The sequence below is a fragment of the Schistocerca gregaria genome, chromosome 6 (assembly GCF_023897955.1).
Source record: "Schistocerca gregaria isolate iqSchGreg1 chromosome 6, iqSchGreg1.2, whole genome shotgun sequence".
Taxonomy (NCBI): Eukaryota; Metazoa; Arthropoda; class Insecta; order Orthoptera; family Acrididae; genus Schistocerca; species Schistocerca gregaria.
Window position 1 is genome coordinate 325,675,359 of NC_064925.1, and position 25,727 is coordinate 325,701,085.

Genomic DNA, 25,727 nt, shown 5'->3' on the forward strand with positions numbered 1-25,727 from the left:
CGCTCCTTAGAGGCTTGCTGGGAGGGCTTCTCAGAAGTAACTTCAGGAACAGACAAAGATCTTGAAGCCCTTCGACCAGCAGCCAGTGGCTCTTTCAGCCACTGGCTGGTGTCCCCTGGGCCACTGGTGGGGATCATGGAAGGTAGAGTCCCAAGGGACCCCTTCGGCACGACAGGAGCCGGAGGAGACTGTTGCTTCTCTGGCGGGAGGGAGGGGACCAGTGTCCCTGGCTTTTTGGGGGGACGACGCTCCCAAAGTAGAATCTCTGGGAGGAGCAGGAGAAGTCTTTCCCCCAGACATCTGGAGGGGGGGGAGGAAGATGGGTGGCCCTGAGGACCCACAGGAGCAGCCTTTGATGGTGGGCCTAACAGCATCATCGATGACGACACTGTCATGGCAGTGACATAAGAAGATTCCATGGGAACAGGCTGTAGCCTTTCATATTTTAGTTTAGCCTCACAGTAGATAGCCTGCCCAGGGGCTTTTACTCCATAATTTTACGCTCCTTTTGGAGTACCGGGCTCTCCGGTGAGCAGGGGGAGTGATGCTGTGCAAAGGTCACACAGGTGGAAGGAGTTGCACATAGAGTATTCAGGTGAAGCAATCTCTACATGTGGCTCTGGAAAGGCACCAGGAGGACATGTGCCCAAACTTCCAACATTTAAAGCACTGCATAGGGGGAGGGTCGTAGGGTTTGATGTCACAGCAGTACACTATCACCTTGAGCTTTTCAGGTAATTAATCACCTTCAAAGGCCAAGATGAAGGCATCGGTAGCAACCCTATTGTCTTTTGGCCCCCTGTAAACGCGCCAGACGTAATGAGCACCCCACCATTCTAAATTAGCATGTAACTCGTCCCTGGACTGTAACAGGAGGTCACGATGAAAAATAATGCCCTGGACAATATTGAGGCTTTTGTGGGGAGTGACTGAAACAGGGATATCACCCAGCTTGTACACATGAATAATGCTCGGGACTGGGTTGGGGATGCCGCCTGAATCAAAACCAACCCATTGCGCATCTTGGACATTGCTGTCACTTCCCCAAACTTATGTTCCAGGTGCTCAACAAAAAACAGAGGTTTGGTTTCCAGAAAGGAGTACCGATCAGTTCTGCTGCAAACTAAATAACGTGGAGAATAAGGATCCTGTCGTTCTGAAGCCCTATATTCCTCCCACGGGGTGGCCAGGAAGGGGAATGATTTGGGGTCATATTCTGCACATTTAAGTGAGCCCTCGAATGCTTAGAGACTGCTGGCAGCTGGCCACCAGCAAGAAAAGATGTGCCACGCTTCATTGTGTGTCATCCGCCCTGATGCCACCCACTCTGACCAAGGGCCCTCTCCACAGGCACCACCCAGCCACAGCTAGGGCCACTGCCGGGAGTTCCGATGCCCCAGGGAGACAGGCATCTAATCCTTGGCATATTTGGGGAGTTAATGGCGTAGGCATCAGCAGAGTGATCCCTGTGTTATCAGGGGGCTACAACCAGGGCAGGAAGCGACACTGCATAGTGCACAGCTTATTATCACCCAAGACATGCAGAATGGGTGGGACTGAAATGTGATAATGAGAAAAGGGAGCTAAAGATCACAATGCCGATGGACACAATGCACCAAGTAAGGCACCCTTCCCCAATTGGCTCGTTCTTCGGATTAATTTTGAAATATGGAGGTCAAACCCAAGAGGGGACCATCACATAAGGGCCGAAACACGTGAGACTCCTTTTAGTCACCTCTTATGACAGGCAGGAATATCACGGGCTTATTCTTACCCCTGAACCTACAGAGGGGCACAGATAGGAGAACTGTTACAAAGTCCATCCAGCTGGTCATATCTTTCGCAACTTACCAGGGTGGAGAGAATGTGGAGGAGCATCTCTGTAGTCTTTGATTACAAAATGACGAGCCTTTGTGTTTGTAGCTTGTTAGAAGGATTGGAAATAAAGTTGATGCTGCCAAGTGCTGTCACGTGTTGTATAATATTCTGTGTTATTTCCAATACAGTTGATGTCAGAAGTGAAGAAGGATTTGTATTTTGGTAGGAGGTTCTATTATGTATCGAAGATCTGAACAGGCATTGGAAGCAATAGTGGACTTCTGGAATGGAATCACTGTAGATCTCAAGAAAGTTATTAGAGAGCTTCTGCTAGAATATCACTGCAGAGGATCCTTTAGCAATAGTAGAACAATAAGACAGGAACTACTTTCAGACTGGATAGCTGCTGTATCATCTTTTTAATTGAGGAATGCACTAAGAAGGAAACATGAGCAAGGCTGGATGTGTGCTTATTCAGCAGTCAATGCTTCCAATTACACAGAGGGGGGCTTATCAGTTTAATCGCTTGTACGATACATCAGACTTTGAACAATTGTAGTAAATGCATCTTACATGCCATGCAGAGAATATGTGGAGTTTATCACGAGAAATGCCTTCCAGTTTGGCACTAACTGTCTTAAATTTTTGCACAAGCCTATTGAAAGTACATACTGCAGATTAACATATCCTTATCTCAGTAATACACAAGAATCTATACCCTATTAACAGATAATTTCTTTATTGTGCAGCTGTTTCTTCCCAATAAGGACACAATGTACACAATCCGCATCAAATTCATGACATGAGGTGTGCTGCAATTGTGGTAACATTATAAGAATCCTTAATTCGTTAAACAGTTTTGGACTAAAAAACATTCTAGGTGCATGAAGTGAGCTGCCCTGAAATATTACTGACACATACCAAAGAATGAAAGTACATGAGGTAAACCAGGCTAAATGTATCAAAGATTCTTATAGTGGCCAACATTTTGGTACTAAAAATATTCTGCTGTAGCTCATAGGTTGGTATGTGACATTCACAAAAGCTTTCCATTCATTCTTGGTCTGAAATGCAACCAATCTGTATTGGAGCTATTGATACACTCAGACAGATGTAAGTAATTGAAACATACTACGAAAAGTGGTAGTCCAAGTATGAAATCCCATGGAACATCACAATCAGATTTCAGTTCACATTTTTTGATGTGACAGCATGAATCCACCCTATACTTTCTACAACACACACAGTACACTACACTATCATCATAGACTTTCATTTTTTCTTCTATAATACTGCTGTAACACAGTCTATGTCTAATACTTACAGTTTTTAATATCAGTATTATTTCTTACTGCAATTAATACTATGTAATACAACTTAGCCAGTTTCACAGCTCTACTTATCTACTTTATAACAGTGCATGAATATGCTCAGCTATTCAGCCAAGTTGCAGAATTACAGGTGACTATTCATCCCATTTACCAATCATCTACAGAACACATTAGAATGCTGTACCATAACATGTACATACCCATGCTCTGAGTACTTGAGCACCATGACAGGAGAACACAATAGCATATGATGTTTAGGCCTAGAAGAATAAAAATGTGCTTTGTCTGTCCTTCCTGGATGACGGACAAAAGTTCTTTCTTCAACATATTTCACACAGTCATTCAGAACAGGAGCTGAAAGAAAAATATAAATTTGTTAAATAGTAACATGTGTAGAAATGGAAAATTGCTTTACTTTCGGATGAAATCCTCTCTCTCTCTCTCTCTCTCTCTCTCTCTCTCTCTCTCTCTCTCTCTCTCTCTCTCTCTCTCTCTCTCACACACACACACACACACACACACACACACACACACACAAACACACACACCAATCTGAATAGGCTGGGTGGTAGGGGACATGAACAGCTGTGACGTAGAGTGAGGTGGGGACAAAATGGAGGAGAGAGGGAGGATTGTGATATTATATTTATTCTGGGCAAGGCTGGTGCCGTGAGTCCCAAAGGTACCAAACACCTGGGCTGTCAGTGAGGTTGACAAACTCTCTACGTACTCGCCCCAACTGCCTTACATTCTTGCAGAAGTCTAAAATACTGCTGCCGAATATCATGCTCTTTTCTACATGATAAAGAAGGGTCTTCTCTCCACACACAGATAATTTCTCTGCTGCTCACCTGTTCTTTCCAAACAAGAGTACAATGTACAATGTCAGAACCAAATTCCTGATAGTAGTAGGAATCATGAGAGGATAAGCGAGTGGTATGCTCAGTGCTAGAAAACCCTATTTGAATGCCATAATGTACATTTGCTTTACAAAGGCTGTCTTGCTTGAATGGCCAAAGATAATAAAATAACACTTAAAAAATATGATAGAGTGTAAGGAAACTGGTAGGAATTATAGGGACACACAAAATCCACACGCACCCTCAGGCAGAGAATTTAATACTGAAATTACTAGCATGGAAGCTTCATCAATATATGCAATTGTAACTGTTATTACTGAATAAAGATTAACCATTACAGAAGTCCAGTTGGGATATCCACAGTTGTGGAGAGCATAGCATAGATTACTACTCACCATAAAGATGACACACTGAACTGCAGAAGATAGGCATTATGAAAAGACTGTTAACATTAAGCTTTCGGATAAAGCTTCCATCAGGGGAAATTGTGGGGGGGGGGGGGGGGGGGGGGGGGGGGAATCTGATGAAAGCTTTGGCAGAAAGCTTAATTTTTAACTGCCTTTTCATTGTATGTGTCTCCAAGTCAATTCATCACCTTCATGGTGAGCAGCAAGCTTTCAGGCATTTTATTTCACCTGGTGGTTACTTATGGACCTATCCCAAAATAGTGTAACAAGCCAGCCCAATGTAAGTTGCACCAAGTGAGAAAATCAGGGAGCGTGATTATTTGCATGAAAAATTGTGGAGCTTTGTTGGTTTGGAAAGAAATAAAGATGCATTACATCCACTTAATTAACAATAAGACAATGTTTGTGATATATTCGGTAACTCCCAATAAACAAACAATTACATTGAAATCCAAGTGTGTTGCATGAATTCATTTTTCAAGAACTTGCACTACTGTAGAGTTTGGAGTTTCATGAATCCACAAAAAGTTGCAGCATGGACACCAAGGATTTAAAACAGCTCTGTGTGGCTACCTCTACACGAACAGTAAGCGACATTGCCCACAAATTGTCTCATACAGCAGGTAAGGTAGCTAATTAAGAGGTTAACCATAACTTAGTCTCCATTATTAACAGTAATTCCCAGTGGTAGTGTCATAAGGTGCCAGGAGGAGCAAGTTGAAAAAACTGCTAGGAGCAGCAATGAAAAAACAGGAATGTCATATCTTTGCCATTGACAGATGAAGATGTACCAAAGGCAAAGCTACAGATATTGTTGGTATAGTGGCTCTTTCACAAGTGGCAATAACTGTGACATGTGAATGCTGGTTACTCAAGTTGACTGCCTAAAACTATGAAGACAGCAATATAACTGGTCACAGAGCAGGTGGAAGTCAATCTCTCTTTTGGCAACAGATCATCACTATGTCAGTCTCCTAACTGCCACTGCCACCAGACTTTTTAAAATATCGCTAGACTCCACTAGACTCTGCCAAATTCATTGTCTCAGCTGCTGTATTGCCATGGGTCCCTGACTCTGTTAGCAGTGCTTGGCTACATGAGACAAACTGCAAAATATTTCATCAGGATATCTGTGCTACCATGGTCTATTGCGTAAAATCTCTGAACTTGCTCATGGAATCATCAAATCTCACTGATAGTATTCTAGTGCAAACACTGAACTTGTCATACTTCAAGTGACAGTCCCTTTTACTTCACTTATTTTCTGGAAAAAAAGTTTTCCCAGATACAAGGATCCAACAATTTAAATTGTATTACTGTTTGATGGTGAGTACATATTGTAGCAGTAAAAGAATATATTTGTTCTAGGCTACAGCAAGTGAAGTGCAGGAGGGTGATGGGAGTTTCCATAGAAGGAAAATTGAGGTAATTAGATAACAGAACGTTACAAAAGTGGAAAAGCAATAGGAGACTGAGAGGAAGACAGAACAGGGTGGGAACAGGATGGGGTGGAGGAAGACTGGATGAACGTAAGAACCATCAAAGAGTGAGGTCAGGGAGGTTGCAGGAACAAAGAATACGTTGCATGCAGAGTTCACACATGCAGAGTTCAGAAGAGCATGACTTGAGGGAAAATTCATTTAGTACATGCTATGAAGAATCTATTTAAATCAACCACATTATAACACGGATAACATTTGGCAACTTGTTCGCTTGGTTGACCTATACCCACGGTTTGGCAGTTATCTTTCATCTAGGATGATAGTTTGTTTATGGTCTTACTCACGTAGTTACTGAAACCAATTCTGTTAATATCAGATTCTGAATGTGGATCACAATTTAGGGTACATCTCACAATAACAAAAATTATTACAGCTTTCAAAACTAGTCCTCACCTTTGTATTCCTGTATCTAGTAAGTTATTATATCTATCATAATTTATGTTCGCTTATGTCATTGATTTTAACTTCATCTAAAAATGATGTTTTGAAGATCTAACATTGTTCTATGAAAAATACTTAACATGACACTTGAAAATGGTGGTGAGGACAAAAGGATTATAGACAAAACTGTACAACAATACAAAAATAAATAAAAAAACTAAAAGTTGCAGCCAATCTAGAGTAATCCAAAGAATTCACAATTATAATTAAAAGCTTCAAAAGTGTTCTATGAATGAACAACAGTAAAAATTAGAATGTTAGGAAATGTACTAACAACAGAATGATCAATCTAATTTGTACAATTTCTCACATACTAAAGGCAAACAATTAGAATTAGCGATTACATTAGCATCAAGGAAAACATCAATTTGATTTCAGCCAATCAAGTGGGACAATATATATGTAACAAGAATGATCAAAATCACCCCTGGAGCTGTTTTAACATTCAGAGAAAAACGGTATTAGCTCTTCTGAGTACAAGAATCATTCAGTAATGTTAAAATGAAGAACCTATAGAGAATTGTCAGAAAACTGCAATACTGGATGAATGACAGGCTTATTTTAATTTGTATTTGGGAAAGAAAATGCAGATGTATCTTGATTACAGAGAGATTAAAAGTTTTCACATAAGAATAACCTGACCCATCTCATTTAATCACAGGAGGAATGACAGGCAAAGGAAGCCTTAGAAAGGAGAGCTAGAGAGTTGTGAAGACTAATAAGTGTAGGCAATAACCTAGTGTTGCTTATGAGGTAAGGAAACACTTTGCAAATAATGGTTGCACCCTTATGGACATAGAAAATAGTTATGACAAAAAGGACAAATTTCCACTATTCAGAAGTCACAACAATGAGTAAGGAAGACTACCGCAAGTATTTGAATCATATAGGCACTTAGAATGAAGATCCCAACAACCATTTAAGTAATATGATTTGTAAAAACAATCCTGAATAAAAGAAAGAATGCAGATAGTGTGCCAATGAAGATGATGCAATTGCTGACCAGCAGGCTAAGTATGGATTTATGGAAGTAAATTATTAAGTACTTTGATAGGCATTTAAATATGTCTGCTTGTGTCTGTATATGTGTGGATGGATATGTGTATGTGTGCGAGTGTATAGCTGTCCTTTTTTCCCCCCTAAGGTAAGTCTTTCCGCTCCCGGGATTGGAATGACTCCTTACCCTTTCCCTTAAAACCCACATCCTTTAATCTTTCCCTCTTTCCTGACGAAGCAACCGTGGGTTGCAAAAGCTTGAAATTTTGTGTGTGTGTTTGTATGTTTTTTTATTGTGGCTATCTACCACTGCTTTCCCGCTTGGTAAGTCATGGAATATTTGTTTTTAATATATTTTTGCCATGTGGAATGTTTCCTTCTATTTTATTTAAGTACTTTGATAGCAACACATCCTTTTGACTCATAAATACCAACTTTGAATACAAATAAAAAGAAATACATGGAAAGATTTGAGAGGTTTCTTCTTTGGTATAACAGTCTTGAACCAGGTTGTTGACTGGACACTAGCCAATTTATGAAGTCCTTTCCCTCTTCATTAATCTGTTAGTAACTTTGTCCATTTTTAATGTCATCTGGCATTCCAAGTGTCCTTCCTCTTCTTCTCTTTCCTGCAAATCTTTGCCTCTTTACAGAAGGCAATTTCCTCAAAATATATATCCTCATTCTTATCAAAACCATTTGTATTCTTCCCTCTTGCAACCTTTGGGGTGCTTATTTGCTCCTCATTCTTGTCAACACATTCCACTTTAAGCATCTCACTCTACTAGCATATACCAAAATAATACAACTCTTCTTTACTTGCTGTATAATAAGACACTCAGCGAATTCCTTTCTCAGCTCTATCAAAATCCTTTCTACTCTCAATAAACCATTCACCTATTCAATACACCTTTTATCCATTATTATTTTACTTTTTATTTGCTCCAAACAGCTTCCACTTCCTATCACCAAACATCCCAAGCACCTTTCTATTTTTATTTGTTTCAATGTATTTCCTTCCAATTATATTTTGACAGAACTTCAGCACTTTTTGATTCCCATCACTTTGGTCTTCTCCAGTCTGAGATGTACTGATAGTGAAGCACAAAGTGGACACATTGGTTTTCCAATGAAGGACTGCCCAGGAGAGCTGAAGAGAAATAATCAATTCTGGCTTATACATGCAAGAGCGAGCAATGTAAATTACTTGAAAGATTTCAAACATATACTCTTCACAGTTCCAAAAGAAGGGTACAAACTTCTCATCAAATAGCACATGCCTAGATGAAACACTGAAGTGAGAAATTAACATGCAATGGATGTGGGGCAATCTATTACTGTATAGTATATCATAACAACAAATCTCAGGTGATGTCTGTTTCAGCTCAGACATACAACTGTATCTATATTTCATCTATAACCATGATTCTGCTAGAAACTCGTGACTGGCTCATATAATTTATTAGGCACACACTATTGGAAAATGTAAGGTGTGTGTGTGTGTGTGTGCGTGTGTGTGTGTGTGTTTATATATACACACAAAGATGCTGTAACTTACCAAACGAAAGTGTTGGTATGTTGATAGGAGACAATAAAAAACACATAAACACACACACAAACATCAAGCTTTCACAACCCAAGGTTGCTTCATCAGGAAAGAGGGAAGGAGAGGGAAAAACGAAAGGATGTGGGTTTTAAGGGAGAGGGTAAGGAGTCATTCCAATCCTGGGAGTGGAAAGACTTATCTTAGGGGGGAAAAAGGACAGGTATACAATCGCGCACACACACACATATCCATCCGCACATATACAGACACAGGCAGACGTGTGTGTGTGTGTGTGTGTGTGTGTGGAGGGGGGGGGGGGGGGGGCGAGTGTATACCTGTCCCTTTTTCCCCCTAAGGTAAGTCTTTCCACTCCCGGGATTGGAATGACTCCTTACCCTCTCCCTTGTGTGTTTGTGTATTTTTTATTGTCTCCTACCAACATACCACCGCTTTCATTTGCTAAGTTACAGCATCTTTGTTTTTAGATATATTTTTCCCACGTGGAATGTTTCCCTCTATTATATATATGGGGTGGAGTGGGGCTGACATAGTAAAAAATACCTAACATCTTACCACTCCGTGCCATTTCAGGCAAGCTAGAGAAGCACTTACTTTTCTTGTGGCAAAATAAGAATTTGTTATAAGTTTATATTGTTAATAATATTTAATCATGACAGTGTACTGTATACTGTGACATCCATTACTTCATATTTTGCACGAGTTCACCCTCATTATTATATCACTAACATTGTCATGTCTGTGGCAAAATTTTCTGACAATAATGTTAGCAGCAAACTAGTTCACACATCCTTCTGCACGAGTCAGTTTTAAAAATAAGCCATTCTGGATAAAATCATGTTAAATATCTACAGTGCCACTTTCAACTGATTTAAGTTCTTCACAAATTCATTAATAGATCTCAAGAGTCTGCCTAAGTTTACATTAATTCTGCATGACACAATACAACTCAGTTTGTCACTGATGTCTTCCAATGACAAATCACACAACACTACAGTACTTCTTATGTTCGAGTATAATGTCTTTTCTGGAGACTAGAATCTGCTCTGTAGGAATCAGCATGGGTTTAGAAAAAGACGGTCGTGTGAAACCCAGCTCGCGCTATTCGTCCACGAGACTCAGAGGGCCTTAGACACGGTTTCACCGGTAGATGCAGTGTTTCTTGACTTCCGCAAGGCGTTTGACACAGTTCCCCACAGTCGTTTAATGAACAAAGTAAGGGCTTACGGACTATGAGATCAATTGTGTGATTGGATTGAGGAGTTCCTAGATAACAGAACGCAGCATGTCATTCTCAATGGAGAGAAGTCTTCCGAAGTAAGAGTGATTTCAGGTGTGCCGCAGGGGAGTGTCATAGGACCGTTGCTATTCACAATATACATAAATGACCTGGTGGAAGTTCACTGAGGCTTTTTGCAGATGATGCTGTGGTGTATCGAGAGGTTGCAACAATGGAAAATTGTACTGAAATGCAGGAGGATCTGCAGCGAATTGACGCATGGTGCACGGAATGGCAATTGAATCTCAATGTAGACAAGTGTAATGTGATGCGAATACATAGAAAGATAGGTCCCTTATCATTTAGCTACAAAATAGCAGGTCAGCAACTGGAAGCAGTTAATTCCATAAATTATCTGGGAGTACGCATTAGGACTGATTTAAAATGGAATGATCATATAAAGTTGATCGTCGGTAAAGCAGATGACAGACTGAAATTCATTGGAAGAATTCTAAGAAAATGCAATCCGACAACAAAGGAAGTAGGTTACAGTACGCTTGTTCGCCCACTGCTTGAATACTGCTCAGCAGTGTGGGATCTGCACCAGATAGGGTTGATAGAAGAGATAGAGAAGATCCAGTGGAGAGCAGCGCGCTTCGTTACAGGATCATTTAGTAATCACAAAAGCGTTACGGAGATAATAGATAAACTCCAGTGGAAGACTCTGCAGGAGAGACGCTCAGTAGCTCGGTACGGGCTTTTGTTAAAGTTTCGAGAACATACCTTCACCGAAGAGTCAAGCAGTATATTGCTCCCTCCTACGTATATCTCGCGAAGAGACCATGAGGATAAAATCAGAGAGATTAGAGCCCACACAGAAGCATACCGACAATCCTTCTTTCCATGTACAATACGAGACTGGACTAGAAGGGAGAACCGATAGAGGTACTCAGGGTACCCTCCGCCACACACCGTCAGGTGGCTTGCGGAGTATGGATGTAGATGTAGATGTATATTCACTGTAGCGATGTGGGGCAGAGGCCAATAGCTAGTCGCTGCAATGCAAAATCACCTGGCATATGATTAGTACCCAGTTCCTGGAAGGGAGGTCCTTGGTGATCTCTGTAATGTGTGAGCGTCAATTGACATCCACCAAGAACTCTGTCCCAAAATTTTTTTTGATAGAACTAGTATTTTTGATGTATCAGAAAATAAAGGAACTTCTTATAATTTGATTGGTTTCTTACACACACACACAAACACACACACAGGGTGGTCCATTGATTGTGACTGGGCCAAATATCTCATGAAATAAACGTCAAACGCAAAAACTAGAAAGAACGAAACTTGTCTAGCTTGAAGGCGGAAACCAGATGGTGCTATGGTTGACCTGCTAGGTGGCGCTGCCATAGGTCAAACAGATATCAAAAGAGGGTTTTTTTTTTTTTAAATAGGAACCGCCATTTTTTATTACGGATTCATGTAGTACGTAAAGAAATATGAATGTTTTAGTTAGACCACTTTTTAGTTTTGTGATAGATGGTGCTGTAATAGTCACAAACATATGGCTCACAATTTTAGACGAACAGTTGATAACTGGTAGGTTTTTTAAATTAAAATACAGAACTTAGGTATGTTTGAACATTTTATTTCGGTTGTTCCAATGTGATACATGTACATTTGAGAACTTATCATTTCTGAGAACGCATGCTGTTACAGCGTGATTACCTCTAAATACCACATTAATGCAATAAATGCTGAAAATGATGTCCATCAGCCTCAACGGATTTGGCAATATGTTTAACGACATTCCTCTCAACAGCGAGTAGTTCGCCTTCCATAATGTTCGCACATACATTGACAATGCACTGACGCATGTTGTCAGGCATTGTCGGTCGATCACGATAGCAAATATCCTTCAACTTTCACCACAGAAAGAAATCCGGGGACGTCAGATCCAGTGAACGTGTGGGCCATGGTATGGTGCTTCGATGACCAGTCCACCTGTCATGAAATATGCTATTCAATACCGCTTCAACCGCACGTGAGCTATGTGCCAGACATCAATTGTGTTGGAAGTACATCGCCATTCTGTCATGCAGTGAAACATCTTGTAGTAACATTATGTAGGAAATCAGCATACATTGCACCATTTAGATTGCCATCGATAAAATGGGGGCCAATTATCCTTCCTCCCACAATGCCACACCATACATTAACCCAGCAAGGTCGCTGATGTTCCACTTGTTGCAGCCATCGTGGATTTTCCGTTGCCCAATAGTGCATATTATGCCAGTTTACATTACCGCTGTTGGTGAATGACGATTCGTCGCTTAATAGAATGTGTGCAAAAAATCTGTCATCGTCCCGTAATTTCTCTTGTGTCCAGTGGCAGCACTGTACACCACATTAAAAGTCGTTGCCATGCAATTCCTGGTGCATCGAAATATGGTATGGGTGCAATCGATGTTGATGTAGCATTCTCAAAACCGACGTTTTTGAGATTTCCGATTCTCACACAATTTGTCTGCTACTGATGCGCGGATTAGATGTGACAGCAGCTGAAACACCTACTTGGGCATCATCATTCTTTGCAAGTCATGGTTGACATTTCACATGTGGCTGAACACTTCCTGTTTCCTTAAATAACTATCTAGCGAATGGTCCAGCCACTTGGATGATGTCATCCAGGATACCGAGCAGCATACATTTTACACGCCCGTTGGGCAAGTTGATCACAATAGCCATACATCAACACAATATCAATATTTTCCGCAATTTGTAAACAGTCCATTTTAACATGGGTAATGTATCACGAAGCAAATACCTACCGTCCACACTGGCAGAATGTTAGGTGATACCAGATACTTATACGTTTGTGACTATTACAGCGCCTTCTATTACAAAGCAAAAAAAAAGTTGTCAAACTAAAACATTCAAATTACTTTACGTACCACATGAATATGTAATAAAAAATGGGGGTTCCTATATATATATATATATATATATATATATATATATATATATATATACCAAGCGGGAAAGCGCCGGCAGACAGGCACATGAACAAAACACACAAACACACACACAGAATTACAAGCTTTCGCAACTGGCAGTTGCTTCGTCAGGAAGGAAGGAAGGAGAGGGAAAAATGAAAGGGTGTGGGTTTTAAGGGAGAGGGTAAGGAGTCATTCCAATCCCGGGAGCGGAAAGACTTCCCTTAGGGGAAAAAAAAGGACAGGTGTACACTCGCACACACACACACACATATCCATCCGCACATACACAGACACAAGCAGACACCTGCTTGTGTCTGTGTATGTGCGGATGGATATGTGTGTGTGTGTGTGCGAGTGTACACCTGTCCTTTTTTTTTCCCCTAAGGGAAGTCTTTCCGCTCCCGGGATTGGAATGACTCCTTACCCTCTCCCTTAAAACCCACACCCTTTCATTTTTCCCTCTCCTTCCTTCCTTCCTGACGAAGCAACTGCCAGTTGCGAAAGCTTGTAATTCTGTGTGTGTGTTTGTGTGTTTTGTTCATGTGCCTGTCTGCCGGCGCTTTCCCGCTTGGTAAGTCTTGGAATCTTTATTTTTAATATATTTTTCCCATGTGGAAGTTTCTTTCTGTTTTATATATATATATATATATTTAAAAAAAAATAAAAAAAACAGTTGACAGACACTGGACATGTGGCAGTGGTAGCTGGTGCAGATTTGAAATTCTGCAGGCAGTGTGTTTAATATCATATTACGTGGGATTTGTTCAAATTAGTAACTGCGCAAAAAACTTTACTGATAGTTCTCCAGAGCGGATTCAAGACTGTATTGGATATAAGAGAGTCACTTCAATTGGCATGGTGATAAAAATGGCAAGTCAGTTATGGTGTGCAATACCTATTCTTGGCACTGAGCCACAATGGCATGTGTGACATGATGCAAAGGATGTAAACAGCTTGTTGTTAAATGTTATCTTCGGATGTCTCCGTAACTGGAGTAAACTATTCTGTTTATTCCAAATGTTACAATTTCTGAGGGTGTGGTTAGGCAACAACCTAAAGGCACAGCTTACAGAGGTGTAAGTGGGACAAGTAGCAATCATATTTATAATCTTGGTTCTCACAAGTATTGGCTGTATTTTTCCGTTGAATATGGTATGATTTCTTTTAAGATTTATTTTGTTGGACTTGTCTTGTCTACTCTAGCTACACAGCTCCATTCAAGTTGTCAATTCCATGTTTAATTATTTTTGCAATCTTTCATTAGATGTATACTGCAAATTCTTTTAGGATTTAATTTTGTTGGAATCACTCTGCATACCTCAGCTCACATCTAATTGTAAATTCCATGTTCCATTATTTTTCATGATTTTTAGCTGCATCTTGTTCCTGTCTGTTGCATTTCCTAAGTTTTACTGTTACTGCGATTCTGAGGTTTTTTACGTTAAATGTTATTTTCTCCCTACTCTGAACCCCAGTTTCCCATGGTTGTCCCATTCGTTCCTATACTTAATATTAAGGATTTCACACAATCCTACAATTTGTGATTACAGTTTTGTGTCATGGAAATGTTTATAAGTATGGGATGTTATTTTGAAATCTTGTGTGTGTTGCATATAATAATGAGTGGAATCATATGCTAAAATTTATACAAACTGGTAGTAACCTACAAATTCTGTTGTAACATCTGCCATTACTCCATCAAGTGAGTAGACTCTGAAGTAGCATTTCTGACTTCTGGAAAACATAAACAGAATTAATATTGATGGCCTGAAAATTCTTCATGGTAGTTCCATGCAGAATTCTGTTTGATTTTAATAACAGAACAAAGATATGTCATGAAAATACTACAAGAACCCAACAGCTGTGTGCAAACTGGGGTTTGACATGTAATAACATAGGTCAAAAATAATGAATTGTCAACACATTATGACAAAACCCTCTCCCAAATGCAGAGCAACTGAAATGTATTACTGTGTTTTCCAAGTCAGTGGATACAGTTTGGTGCTGACTTCAGAATGATATGACTACAAAGCAAACATGTAGCTGTCAAGAGGCTCTATGATGGAAGACCAATTCTTCCGATTAACATCTGTCAAGCACTGTCGCAATTCTGATGGAAGGAATATGATATTTTTTGATGATTCAGTATTTTTCGTACTGAATGATGGTGCAGAACAAGTAGTTGGCCAGAAGTTTTCCATTCCAACTACAACTATATCTGACAGTGGCCAAATGCCAGTGACAGTTTGGAGCTAGAAGTGTTTGTGTGGATTGTTAGTGCTTTACAAGACAGATGTTCAAGTTGGTGCTGCCCACGATATCCATTTTATTTGTAATATGATTTTGAATGCAGATGGACATTGAAGTTGAAGAGTTTGGGTGAGATACTAAGTGGTAAAAAAGCCGCATGGTGTGCTCTTTGGAGTACTGAAAATATCTTATAAAGAACTGTCGACAATGTTATGAACAGGATAGATTGCTACTCGCCTGTCTTAATCGTAATGTTGTTGACATTCCAACCTGGATTTTCCATTGTTTTATTATCCCTTCTATCTGCATTTGGACTCAGAATGTATACAATATCTAAAATGACTTGCAACACTAGTACACGATGCAGCAGCGTTCAAAGCATAATTTGACTTGTGTACTACAATGACGTAATGCAGGAATGCACGGCAGCTCATGCCGCATTCGTGTACTAATGAGCTGCCATTTCAAGTGTGACAGTGATATGGAGTGCACAGCATCATGCCTTCGATGTTGAAAGTTATTTCAAGAATAGCCACTCTGTTATTGCTACCCAGCGTCTATTTTGGCAACATTTCAACTTGGGAAGACATGGGAAAGTTCCAAATGGACAGAGCGTTGTGAGGTGGGTACGTGCATTGCGAACAACAGGTTCTGTCTGCAATGGCAAACCGGGAAGAAATTAAAGAACAGTGCGAACACCAGAAGCCATGGAAAATGCTCGTGCTGCACTCTTGCGTAACCCAAAAAGATCTGCTCGTTGTCATGTGCAAACTGTGCATATGCCCAGTCGCTCATTCAGGAGAATATTGTGGTTGACCAAAGTAACCGATCCCACCCGTCAGCTTTGACCCGTGACGTAAGGCTGTTGTGGTGTGTGACGTCACAATGGCGTGGAATTTAGTTTCTGAGAGTTGCGTGTTTGTAGGTGTCGTTTTGATGTGTTCGGTGGTGCTCTCTGGTGGTGTGTTTGTGTGCTGTGTGTTAGCATTGCACGTGTGTGGTATCAGTAGTGACGGTGCTTTTACCAGAATATTTTTCAGGGAGTTAACGATTTTGGCTTTGTTATGTCAATATTACTGTAGGTTTTTTTCTGTTTGTCGTGTGCGAATTTTGGTTAATTGCTTTTTTTTTATGTCTTTGGTATGTATGGATATGACTGACAAGGTCAACAGTTTTCAGTTGTCGGCAATGATGGGGGACAGTGCGTTGTCTCTAATAAAATTTCTCCAACTATTCGAATTTTTGAATGAAGTCGTGAAGTGTTCAGTGTGTCGTGAAGGGATACGGCTTACTGAATTTCCAGCATCTTAGACCAGGGGTGGCTACATGTGGAGATGTTGTAAGGATAACAGGTCAATGAAGCATTTGATTCCAATTCTGTTGGTTTATTGTGTTTTTTGAGGTAGTGACGATTGCGGACGTGGGTGCGGTTTTGGGTTTTATGATTTAGTATCGGGAGTTTCTGTTAACCTATATAGGTCAAGGGAAGTGTTCAAATCCAATGTGTAGTTGTGGCTGTGGGTGTTATGGTATCGGGAGTTGCTGTTGAGCTATATAGGTCAAGGGAAATGTTTGATTCCAATTTGTGGGTTCGAGAGCTGCTGGTGAGCTACATAGATCAAAGGAAGTGTCCGATTCCAGAGGATATTGTGTTTAATGGAATTTGGGGAGTTTTGTGTTGTCGGTTTTTTCCGTCATTTTGTGTGGTTTGATATGGTGATGTGTGTCTAAATTTGCTTATATTTACTTTGTCCCCACCCAAAAACCCCGTTAGTTTAATTAGGTACTTTGTGGAATGTGTGTGTGTTGCTTTTTCAATGTATTTTCATGTTTGTGGTCATGTTTACGTATTGACGCCATAGGCGCCATATTGGAGTCGTAGTGTATGGTTGTTTCCGCCATATTTGTGATGTCATGGGTCAAAGCAGACGGGGGGAATTGGACGCTTCTGTATTTACGAATGTTGCACAAAGACCTCCATTTTCACCCATATACGCTGCAGATTGTTGAGGAAAATAGGCCTCGCGATTGGGTTTCGCGCGAAACATTCTGCTTAATCATGCGTGATCTCCTTAGCCACAATCCATAGATGTTGCACACCATCCTGATGTCAGATGGAGCTCATTTCGAGTTATGTGGTTCAGTGAATAAACAGAATTGCCATTATTGGAGTGATGTAAGCCCTCGTGAACTGCACATCAAGCTCTTGCACGCTTCTCGTGTCACAGCGTGGTGTGGAGTTGCTTCCTTTGGGATTATTGGCTCTTACTTTTTTGAAGAAGACAGTGGTGTGGCTGTAACTATCACCAGTGAATGCTACCTAAAGATGCTGCAAGACTTCCCCAATTAGGTATGCTCGATGTGGGTGTGGAAAAATTATGGTTTCAACAAGATGGAGCAACCTCGCATACAGCAAGAATTTGCATGGATTTCTTGCATCAGACATTTCCTGGTAGAGTAATTTCCCATTTTTGTGACATTTCCTGGCCGTCTCACTCACCTGACCTTTCATGTGCAGACATTTTCCATTGGAGTTACCTGAAGCAAGAAGTGTCCCAAACATGTTGTGCCACCATTCCTGAGTTGAAGGATCGCATCAGAACAGCCATCGGCAATGTCCCAGGGAATACGTTACGCCGAGTAATGGAAAGCTTTCAACACTAGATGAATGTGTTGTGCAGAGGGGGGCATCATTTGACACAAGTCATATTCAAAAAGTAATGCACGCAATGGACAATGACATACACATTAGTAAATGGCATACATTTAACTATTAATTGACATAAGAGGTAATAAATAAATTAAAGTTACTAACTGATGGTGTGTTTTTAATTTCCTACTATGAACGCTGCCTGTATGTTTAAATGAAATGGTCAAATTGCAGGTTTAATCTTGGACTAAAAACCTTCCTGTCACACGCTAGATGAGGTAGTTTTTAGGCCAAAGGAAGGTACAGGTTTCCAACACCAGTGATTTTGTCTAAGGTACTTTTACTTTCACATAAGAAACTCAATGATTACAAATTTCTAAAACTATTCACCTAACATAGGGAATGAAAAATTTATAAACAAACTCATGACATTCAAGGCTACAAAGGTTAAAAATGCTGTTCACTCGCCCATAATGTGTGAGAAAATGTATGTGTCTGTTATGTTAAACACATGTAACTATAAAAATGTCGTAAACATTGCTTACAATGTAATGTGCACAATTCAGAACATGACTATTTATAGTAGGTAAAGTTACAATTTAAGTGAAATTAATCGTGTATATACGTGACTTACGCGAAATACGTGCGCAGCGATAAAACACATGTCCCCATTTGCAATGTCGTGCTTCGGCATTAGGGCTTACTAAAAATTTTGTTCTGTCTATGCATATACTGATATATATAATAAATGTTAAATCTCTAGTTTCGAGCAAATTGCGGCTGTTACCTGATACATAAATTCTTAGGTTCAATTTGGTACAAAGAAACCAGCTGGAAACTCGGTGGCAGCAGCTGACAGACTTTGTAAACATACATCTGGGAAGGAGTGTAGGTATCATGCGGTAGCCTGAACTGGGAAGAAACCTTTCGTGGTTCTTACATTTAACCCGCGGCAGCGGAGACGTATTGTATCAAGAATAATTTGCAGGTGATTTTTGTACAACATACCTTTAAAATCATTTCGAGTATTGTTCCTCTTCTGGTTGACGTTTTTCATTGCAGAATACGTTTACCCCATGTTTAGCGTCTAGTCTTTGTTCCATATCACACAATAGAAAGTCTTGTTTACTTTCTCAGTAGCTATCATCCACTCGGCACTTTTATTATCACGATGAAGTGATATCAAATACAAACAATGCTGGACACAACCACAAAAACACCTCCTATATCCCACATCAGATCATCACACTCGCACACGCGGTAACGTCTGCTTCGGATCGGATGACAGATATCGATGGATCGACATTCACTTAATAGTCGAAAGACAATTCGATTCTCTAAATCGGTGCAGGAGACGACCTTCGGGAGAGGCGTCAGTGGGAGTTCGATCAGCGCGTCTTGTTAATTACTTTCATGTTCCACGGATCATTTTGCACGATAAACCGTAATGACATGGAACAAATAGTCTTATATTCACATTAAAAATTATTTTGTAAATATGACTACATGTAGTCAAGACGCTTTTTACACACAACGCAATTAGAGCACACTTTACACCTTAGCATCAGACGCGAGAACAATGGTGGAACAGCACAACAAAGACAGTCATTTCCAAGCAGACTCAGTTATTTATTCCAGAATGAAATTTCCACTCTGCTGTGGAATGTGCGCTGATATGAAACTTCCTGGCAGATTAAAGCTGGGTGTGGACAGGTCGTGAGTCGTGCTTGGGTAGTTCAGACAGTAGAGCACTTGCCTATGAAAGGCAAAGGTCCCAAGTTCCAGTCTCGGTCTGGCACATAGTTTTAATCTGCCAGGAAGTTACACTTGTTCCTTGTTTATTGCGTTGATATTGACATTCGTTGTTGATGTCGGCAGTCGGTGCCATCTGAGAATCCCCCCTCCGCACTGGCCTATTCCAGTGTGGAGCATTGTGGAGTGACAGGGTAAGTAAGAGGTCGGTCCTGTTCTGACATGTAGCCTTTTGAGGCATTGGATTGATAGTGTCGGTGGTTTGCCTTTGACTAGGATTGAAAATGTCTGTTCCCCACATTGGAGGAGTTTGTAGGGCTTGGAATACGGATGCTATAATGCTGTACAAACTGTGTTGTCATGTAGCGTGATGTGAATGCAGTCACATAGTTCTGTCTGCACAAAAACTGGCCATACACTACGTGCATGTGGGAGTGCTGGGGTGCAGATAGTAGCGATGGGCTGTTTAACACTGTGCACCAAAGGCATTAAGTCTAATGTTGGAACTGGTGACTAAGATAAAAAGAAGTCTGCCAGCAGTGTGAGTCATTCAACTTATATAACCTCTTAGAGAGAGGACTTCAGGTCATCCTTGTATGCAGCGCAGACACCCAGCAATACATCAGTCTTTTGTGCATCATTGCACATCAAAGCGACCTTGAGGGTGAAGTGCCATCTGCTTCTTTGTGGATGGTAAGCAGTTGTATGAAAGCGTTGCACATCACTCAAATTGAGCAGCTGTGCAAAGCAGAGCGACTCGAATTGATGTCCTTGATCAGTTGTAATGGACAATGGGCATCCAAAGCGAGAGACTCGCAATCTAAGAATGCCTGTGCGGGGGTTCTGCCATTATAATGTGTAGTGTAGAGGTCCCTACACAACTAGTTGTATGGTCAGTAGCCAATAACATGTACTTATAGCCATTGGGTTCTGGTAAAGAGACGACTAAATCCAAGTGAAGATGCTGGAAATGCCCTTTTTGTACTTTAAATGTGCTGTGTGGTGGGAATGCATAGTGTCAGGTTTTGCTACAGTGGCGTGGAATGCAGGTGTCTGACCTTTTCTTGCAATCTGCCTTAATTCCTGCCCAAGCGAAATGTTCCATAATTGGTCTTATGGAAGGGCAAACTGCTGTTTCGGACAGACTGTGTAAGCTGTCAAAGATCATTTACTCGAATGACACTGGAACTAAATTTTGTGGTCTACACTGTGACGTGTCACACCATGACTGTGTTGTATGGCTGGGTGCTTTGATGTGTTGGAACCTCAAGCTCCTATTGGGGGCCTATAGGAGGCCCAGTAAATGTTTGTTTTTCTTGTCCTACGGTCAAATCACCAAAATCAATTAGTCCAGTGAAAGACCTAATGCAAGCCACTACATTTTCTCCCTGCTCAAATTTGCGTATCTGTTGATAATTGAGCAATAAAATAGAGGTGTCGGAAGCAGCAGAGGAAAACGTCTCTACTATTGTACTTTTGTTCAAGATTTTTAACACTTCATTCAGGTGTTATGTAAGTGAAATACTGAATTTACTGATTTTTTTAATCACTTTCATTTTCTGTAAGTGCAGAATAACGTTTCATGCACAACTGTTTGAAGAATGCATTTTGTGTACTGTTTGTAGTGGTGCATAATTCTCACATTGTAATACTGTTAATACAGGGTGTACATAAAGTCCAGGAACACTTTCAATTATTTATTGCACAACAACCAAACATTGTACAGATATCATACATATGTCATTTTGAAGAGAAACCCTGATTTTTTTTATTTATTCCGAAATAGCGTAGTTTGGTAATTTGCCGATAGTCAGTGCTAGTAGCAAACATGGTGAGTTCAGGTGCAAAGTGAGCTTTCTGTGTGTTGGAGTTCGACAAAAACAAGTGTGCTACAGCTGTTTCATGAAATGGTCTCCTCAATCATCAGATCTCACTCTGTGTGACTTTTTTCTGTGGGGACACATTAGAGATCTAGTGTATGTACCGCCTCTATTTGCAAGTATGTCTTCTTGTTTCATATGACGCTGAAAACAGAGGGATCCGATGGTAAATGGGCAAAGCCTTGGATGTTGGGTACCAGTTATCGATCAGTGATGGTTCTGGAACTGAGGGTCCCCGCACATATGAAATGTGCCATACTTTTTGGGGGCCAATTTATCAGTGAAGCCCAAGGGCTGTTCGAAGGTGGACAGTGTCCTTAGTTCTTAATTAATTTACAGACGCTTCAGTGATCAGTAACTTTTCAGAAAGAAGGCACTGTGCCATGTAGGAGACAGGATGTCCCTCTGTGGTTTCAGTTCAGTGGTTCGTGCTACCCTGAATGTCGTGGTGACATAAGGGCTGGTACACACTAAATGTACATGTGGTGGAGTCAGTGTCACCGCTTGCACTGTTACAAATAGCACTGTCACTACCCTGTATGCAATTCGTTGGTTCAAAAACGAGATAGTTTCAATGGGAAGACAAACTAGATGTCTAACAGATTTATCCAGTGTTGGTTGGTGTTTTCACAGCGCTTCTCCAGAAGCAGCCTTTATTCACGTTGTCAGAAGTGTCTATCAAATTCAGATTCAGTAAAGCCTGAGTCAGTGATTCGTCGAGGTGAGCATACTCGTTGTTACTGCCAGGGTTGTGGATGAAGTTCTGTACTCCGTTTTGCAGGTCCTCCACATTATGTTGGATCTCCATGAGGCTGAAGTTCTGCGAAGTTAGGCTCTTTACATTGGCGGGAGGTCGATGTAACAATGATAGGAGCTGATAATCGGATTCGCTTGCATAGTGACGTCTGTAATAATGAACTCCGTTATTGTAAAGGCAGACATTCTACTCTGTAGTGCTCTGTTCCATTGTTCATGTCCACTAGAAAACCTGTCCATTACTGAAATCAATGTTATGTACAGTAGTACCATATGTTATAATGATTGATCCAGTCACCACCCTGGGTAGTGGTGAAGTATCTGTGACCAGTTGAGTAGCAAAATGAGTTGGAAGAGTGCTGAGTTTGGAAGATGATTCACCAGGAAATGCTGCTTAGTATGCTGGTCACGTAAACACAGATAATGGGTCAAACACGTTTGGTTCACACTGGTGATTCTACTTCATGCTTTAGCAGTGTCACAACCACTGACACTTGGTGAAGGTCACAGATGACGTTTGCATGACTGAAGAAAGGAACGCATATGCAGGTAGTGGTGCCAGAGTGTGCATGGAAACAACAGTTATGTGCAATCTGTTGGTTGTTCTCCATATTCCAAACGGTGAAACGTGCCTGGTGGCTTGTTGTCAGCTGATTGTGGTGTATCTCAGTCACCAGAGGATAAGGACCTGACTCATATTTGTAGTATCAGATATTTCTGCATGTGCCGTCTATTTTTCGTACGGCAATTGTGGCAGGGAAGGACAAGATGGCTGCCAGTTCTCTGTGCATGGCGTGTAGGTGTGCACTAGAAGTGATCAGATGTATTTGGTAGTCATAAGCCACGTCGATACACAACACAGCTGCCAAAATTTATTAACTTAAGTGGCTTCAATGGTAACAGGCAAGTCTTGAGAGATAACATTCAAACAGCTACAATAGTAATCGTATTTAAAACAATAAAGATTAACTTTCTTGAAAGGGACAAAATCTTAGAGCTACGGAAGTTAATTCCCCAAATGAACCACTGGGCCACTAGCATTTGCTTACCACGAAAACTAAACTAAATTCTGTCTGAAAAGATGTTGGAAGACCCAACGGCACCGACCGGCCGCCATGTCATCCTCAGGCCACAGGCATCACTGGATGCGGATATAGAGGGGCATGTGGTCAGCACACCACTCTCCATATGTCAGTTTTCGAGACCGGAGCTGCTACTACTCAGTCAAGTAGCTCCTCAGCTTGCTTCACAAGGTCTGAGTGCACCCTGCTTGCCAACAGCGCTCGGCAGAGCAGATGGTCACCCATCCAAGTGCTTGCCCAGCCTAACCGTGCTTAACTTCGGTGATCTGATGGGAACCGGTGTTACCACTGCAGCAAGGCCGTTGGCATTTGCTTACCACAGACACAGACAATTTTATGGTCGTTACATCAGTCAGAGAAGCAACAACTTCCAGCACAAATAAAACTCAGTTTCGTCCTCAGAGGTCACTAACACGCGCATAAGTCTAGAACACATGACAATTACTTACAGGCATGGCTGAAAAAATAAGTAGATATTGAACAAGTTGTAATTAAAAGAAATTTTAAAACACCCAAATACAGCACTCAGATAATGCCAAACAGAGTGATGGGGAACCATAGGCAATCCAGCATAGTGGGAGCAACTTCAGCGTGGGAGCACATGTGTAAATCAAGTAGCAAGTACATTACCCCTAAAGGGCAGAACAGACTGTGCCAGAAAACTAACAGTACTCCAACACTCACATCAGCAACTATGCCAGGTTAATATAGGGTAAACTGGCTGTGTCGACATTAGGTCCAAGCATTGCTGACCGACACCACTCTATCGACCACCAGATAACCATGATCATCTCATTGTACATCGCATGTGCCTCTTCTCTCTCCCTCGCTGACTGCGTATGAATGACTGCCCATGTGTTCAACAAGCTGCTCCAAGGGACTACAACTGAAGACCCAACTAATAGGAAACCGAAGCGCCACCTAGTGACTGAATAGAGACAGATGGAATCAGTAGGCAAAGGTGTAAAAACTTAGAATGAGCAAACATGCCTCAGGAAGATTGCTTTGAATGTTGCCATATGGTGTCAGCAAGAGCAAGAATACTCGTGGGAGGGGTTTGATAGTCATTGACACTCGCATTTTAGTTTTTAAGTGGTTCCATGCAGTTTGGTGCAACATGCAATCCTTGGGACACATCATCCAGATTGACGAATGGCCGTAATAGCTTCTGATGCACTTTGAGATCCATTGTCTCAGCAATAAGCGTTATGGCATGTTCACCGGTTTCACACAAAACAAACCGTTGTGACAAGTCACCAGTGTACGAATTCGTGTGGCAGTGATTACAAATGATATTCAAGTACTGATGCCACGAAGCACACAAATATAAACTAATACCTAATTAACTCTTGTACACACAATGTAATCAGAGTACACTTTACACTGTTGCATCACACGTAAGAACAATGGTGGAACAGCACATAAAAGACAATCCAAAGAGGCTCAATTGTTCATTGTTTTTTGTGTGACATTGGTGATCACTATTGATATTAGTAGTCGACGACACAACAACCTTTTACACACTATAGTCATAGACTTCTTCTATGGAATGGAAGCACTTGTAAGGGAGAAACCTTTTTAGTTTGTTTTCAAATTTTGTTTTTCTGTCTGTCAGACATTTTATATCATTGGATAAGTGATCAAAAATTTTTGTTGTAACATTGAACTGTAGTGGATTGTTTACAACTAACTTCATGATTGAATGAATATAGTGTGAAGTAGCGGTCAAATAGGCCCACACATTAAGCTTATATGAAGGGCTTATTTCAATAGTGGTACAAGTCCATTACTTCCACTTTTCTGCTGATAATGCTTCTGCAATTAATGATCCAAACAGAAAGAAAGGTTCACCTCTAGCAAGAAGCCACATGCTTGGATATTTCTGGTATCTCAACTGCAGATTTTTCAGCACTCATTTAACTTTAGGACTGTGTATCTCACAATGAACAAAAATGGACTTGTACCACTATTGAAATAAGATCTTCACATCAACAAGATGATCATTGGTGAGAACCACATAGTACATTTTTGGGCAACAAAGGCTTTCTTTCTTAAAGATCACTTATCTCAGAACATTATTCCAAGTGACATTACTGAATGAAATTATGGAAAATATGTAAACTTACTCGTTTGTCTTTTCCAAAGATTTGCTATGATTTTAAGTGCAAATGTAAATGAAATAAGTTGGTTTAGGAGATTCAAAATGCTGTTTTTTCAGTC

General features: G+C 40.7%; 1 protein-coding gene and 1 pseudogene across 12 annotated transcripts in view; both read right to left on the reverse strand.

Moving 5' to 3' along the window:
* Nucleotides 1-25,727, reverse strand: part of LOC126278659 (zinc transporter 6-A-like) — a 471,888-nt gene that overhangs the window by 112,608 nt on the left and 333,553 nt on the right. The window contains exons 1-2 of one of the 12 annotated variants that reach the window (XM_049978885.1): nt 19,046-19,333; nt 3,350-3,503 (exon numbers count right to left, since the gene is read on the reverse strand). The exons of 9 other annotated variants lie outside the window; for them this stretch is intronic. In XM_049978885.1, coding sequence (XP_049834842.1) covers nt 3,350-3,476 — 127 coding nt within the window. In that variant the 5' untranslated portion in view covers nt 3,477-3,503; nt 19,046-19,333. Of the gene's footprint in view, nt 1-3,349; nt 3,504-19,045; nt 19,334-25,727 lie in introns of those variants that run through there. 2 more of the 12 variants (XM_049978887.1, XM_049978881.1) reach the window with 2 other exon arrangements.
* LOC126279287 (5S ribosomal RNA) lies at nt 23,697-23,814 on the reverse strand (annotated as a pseudogene).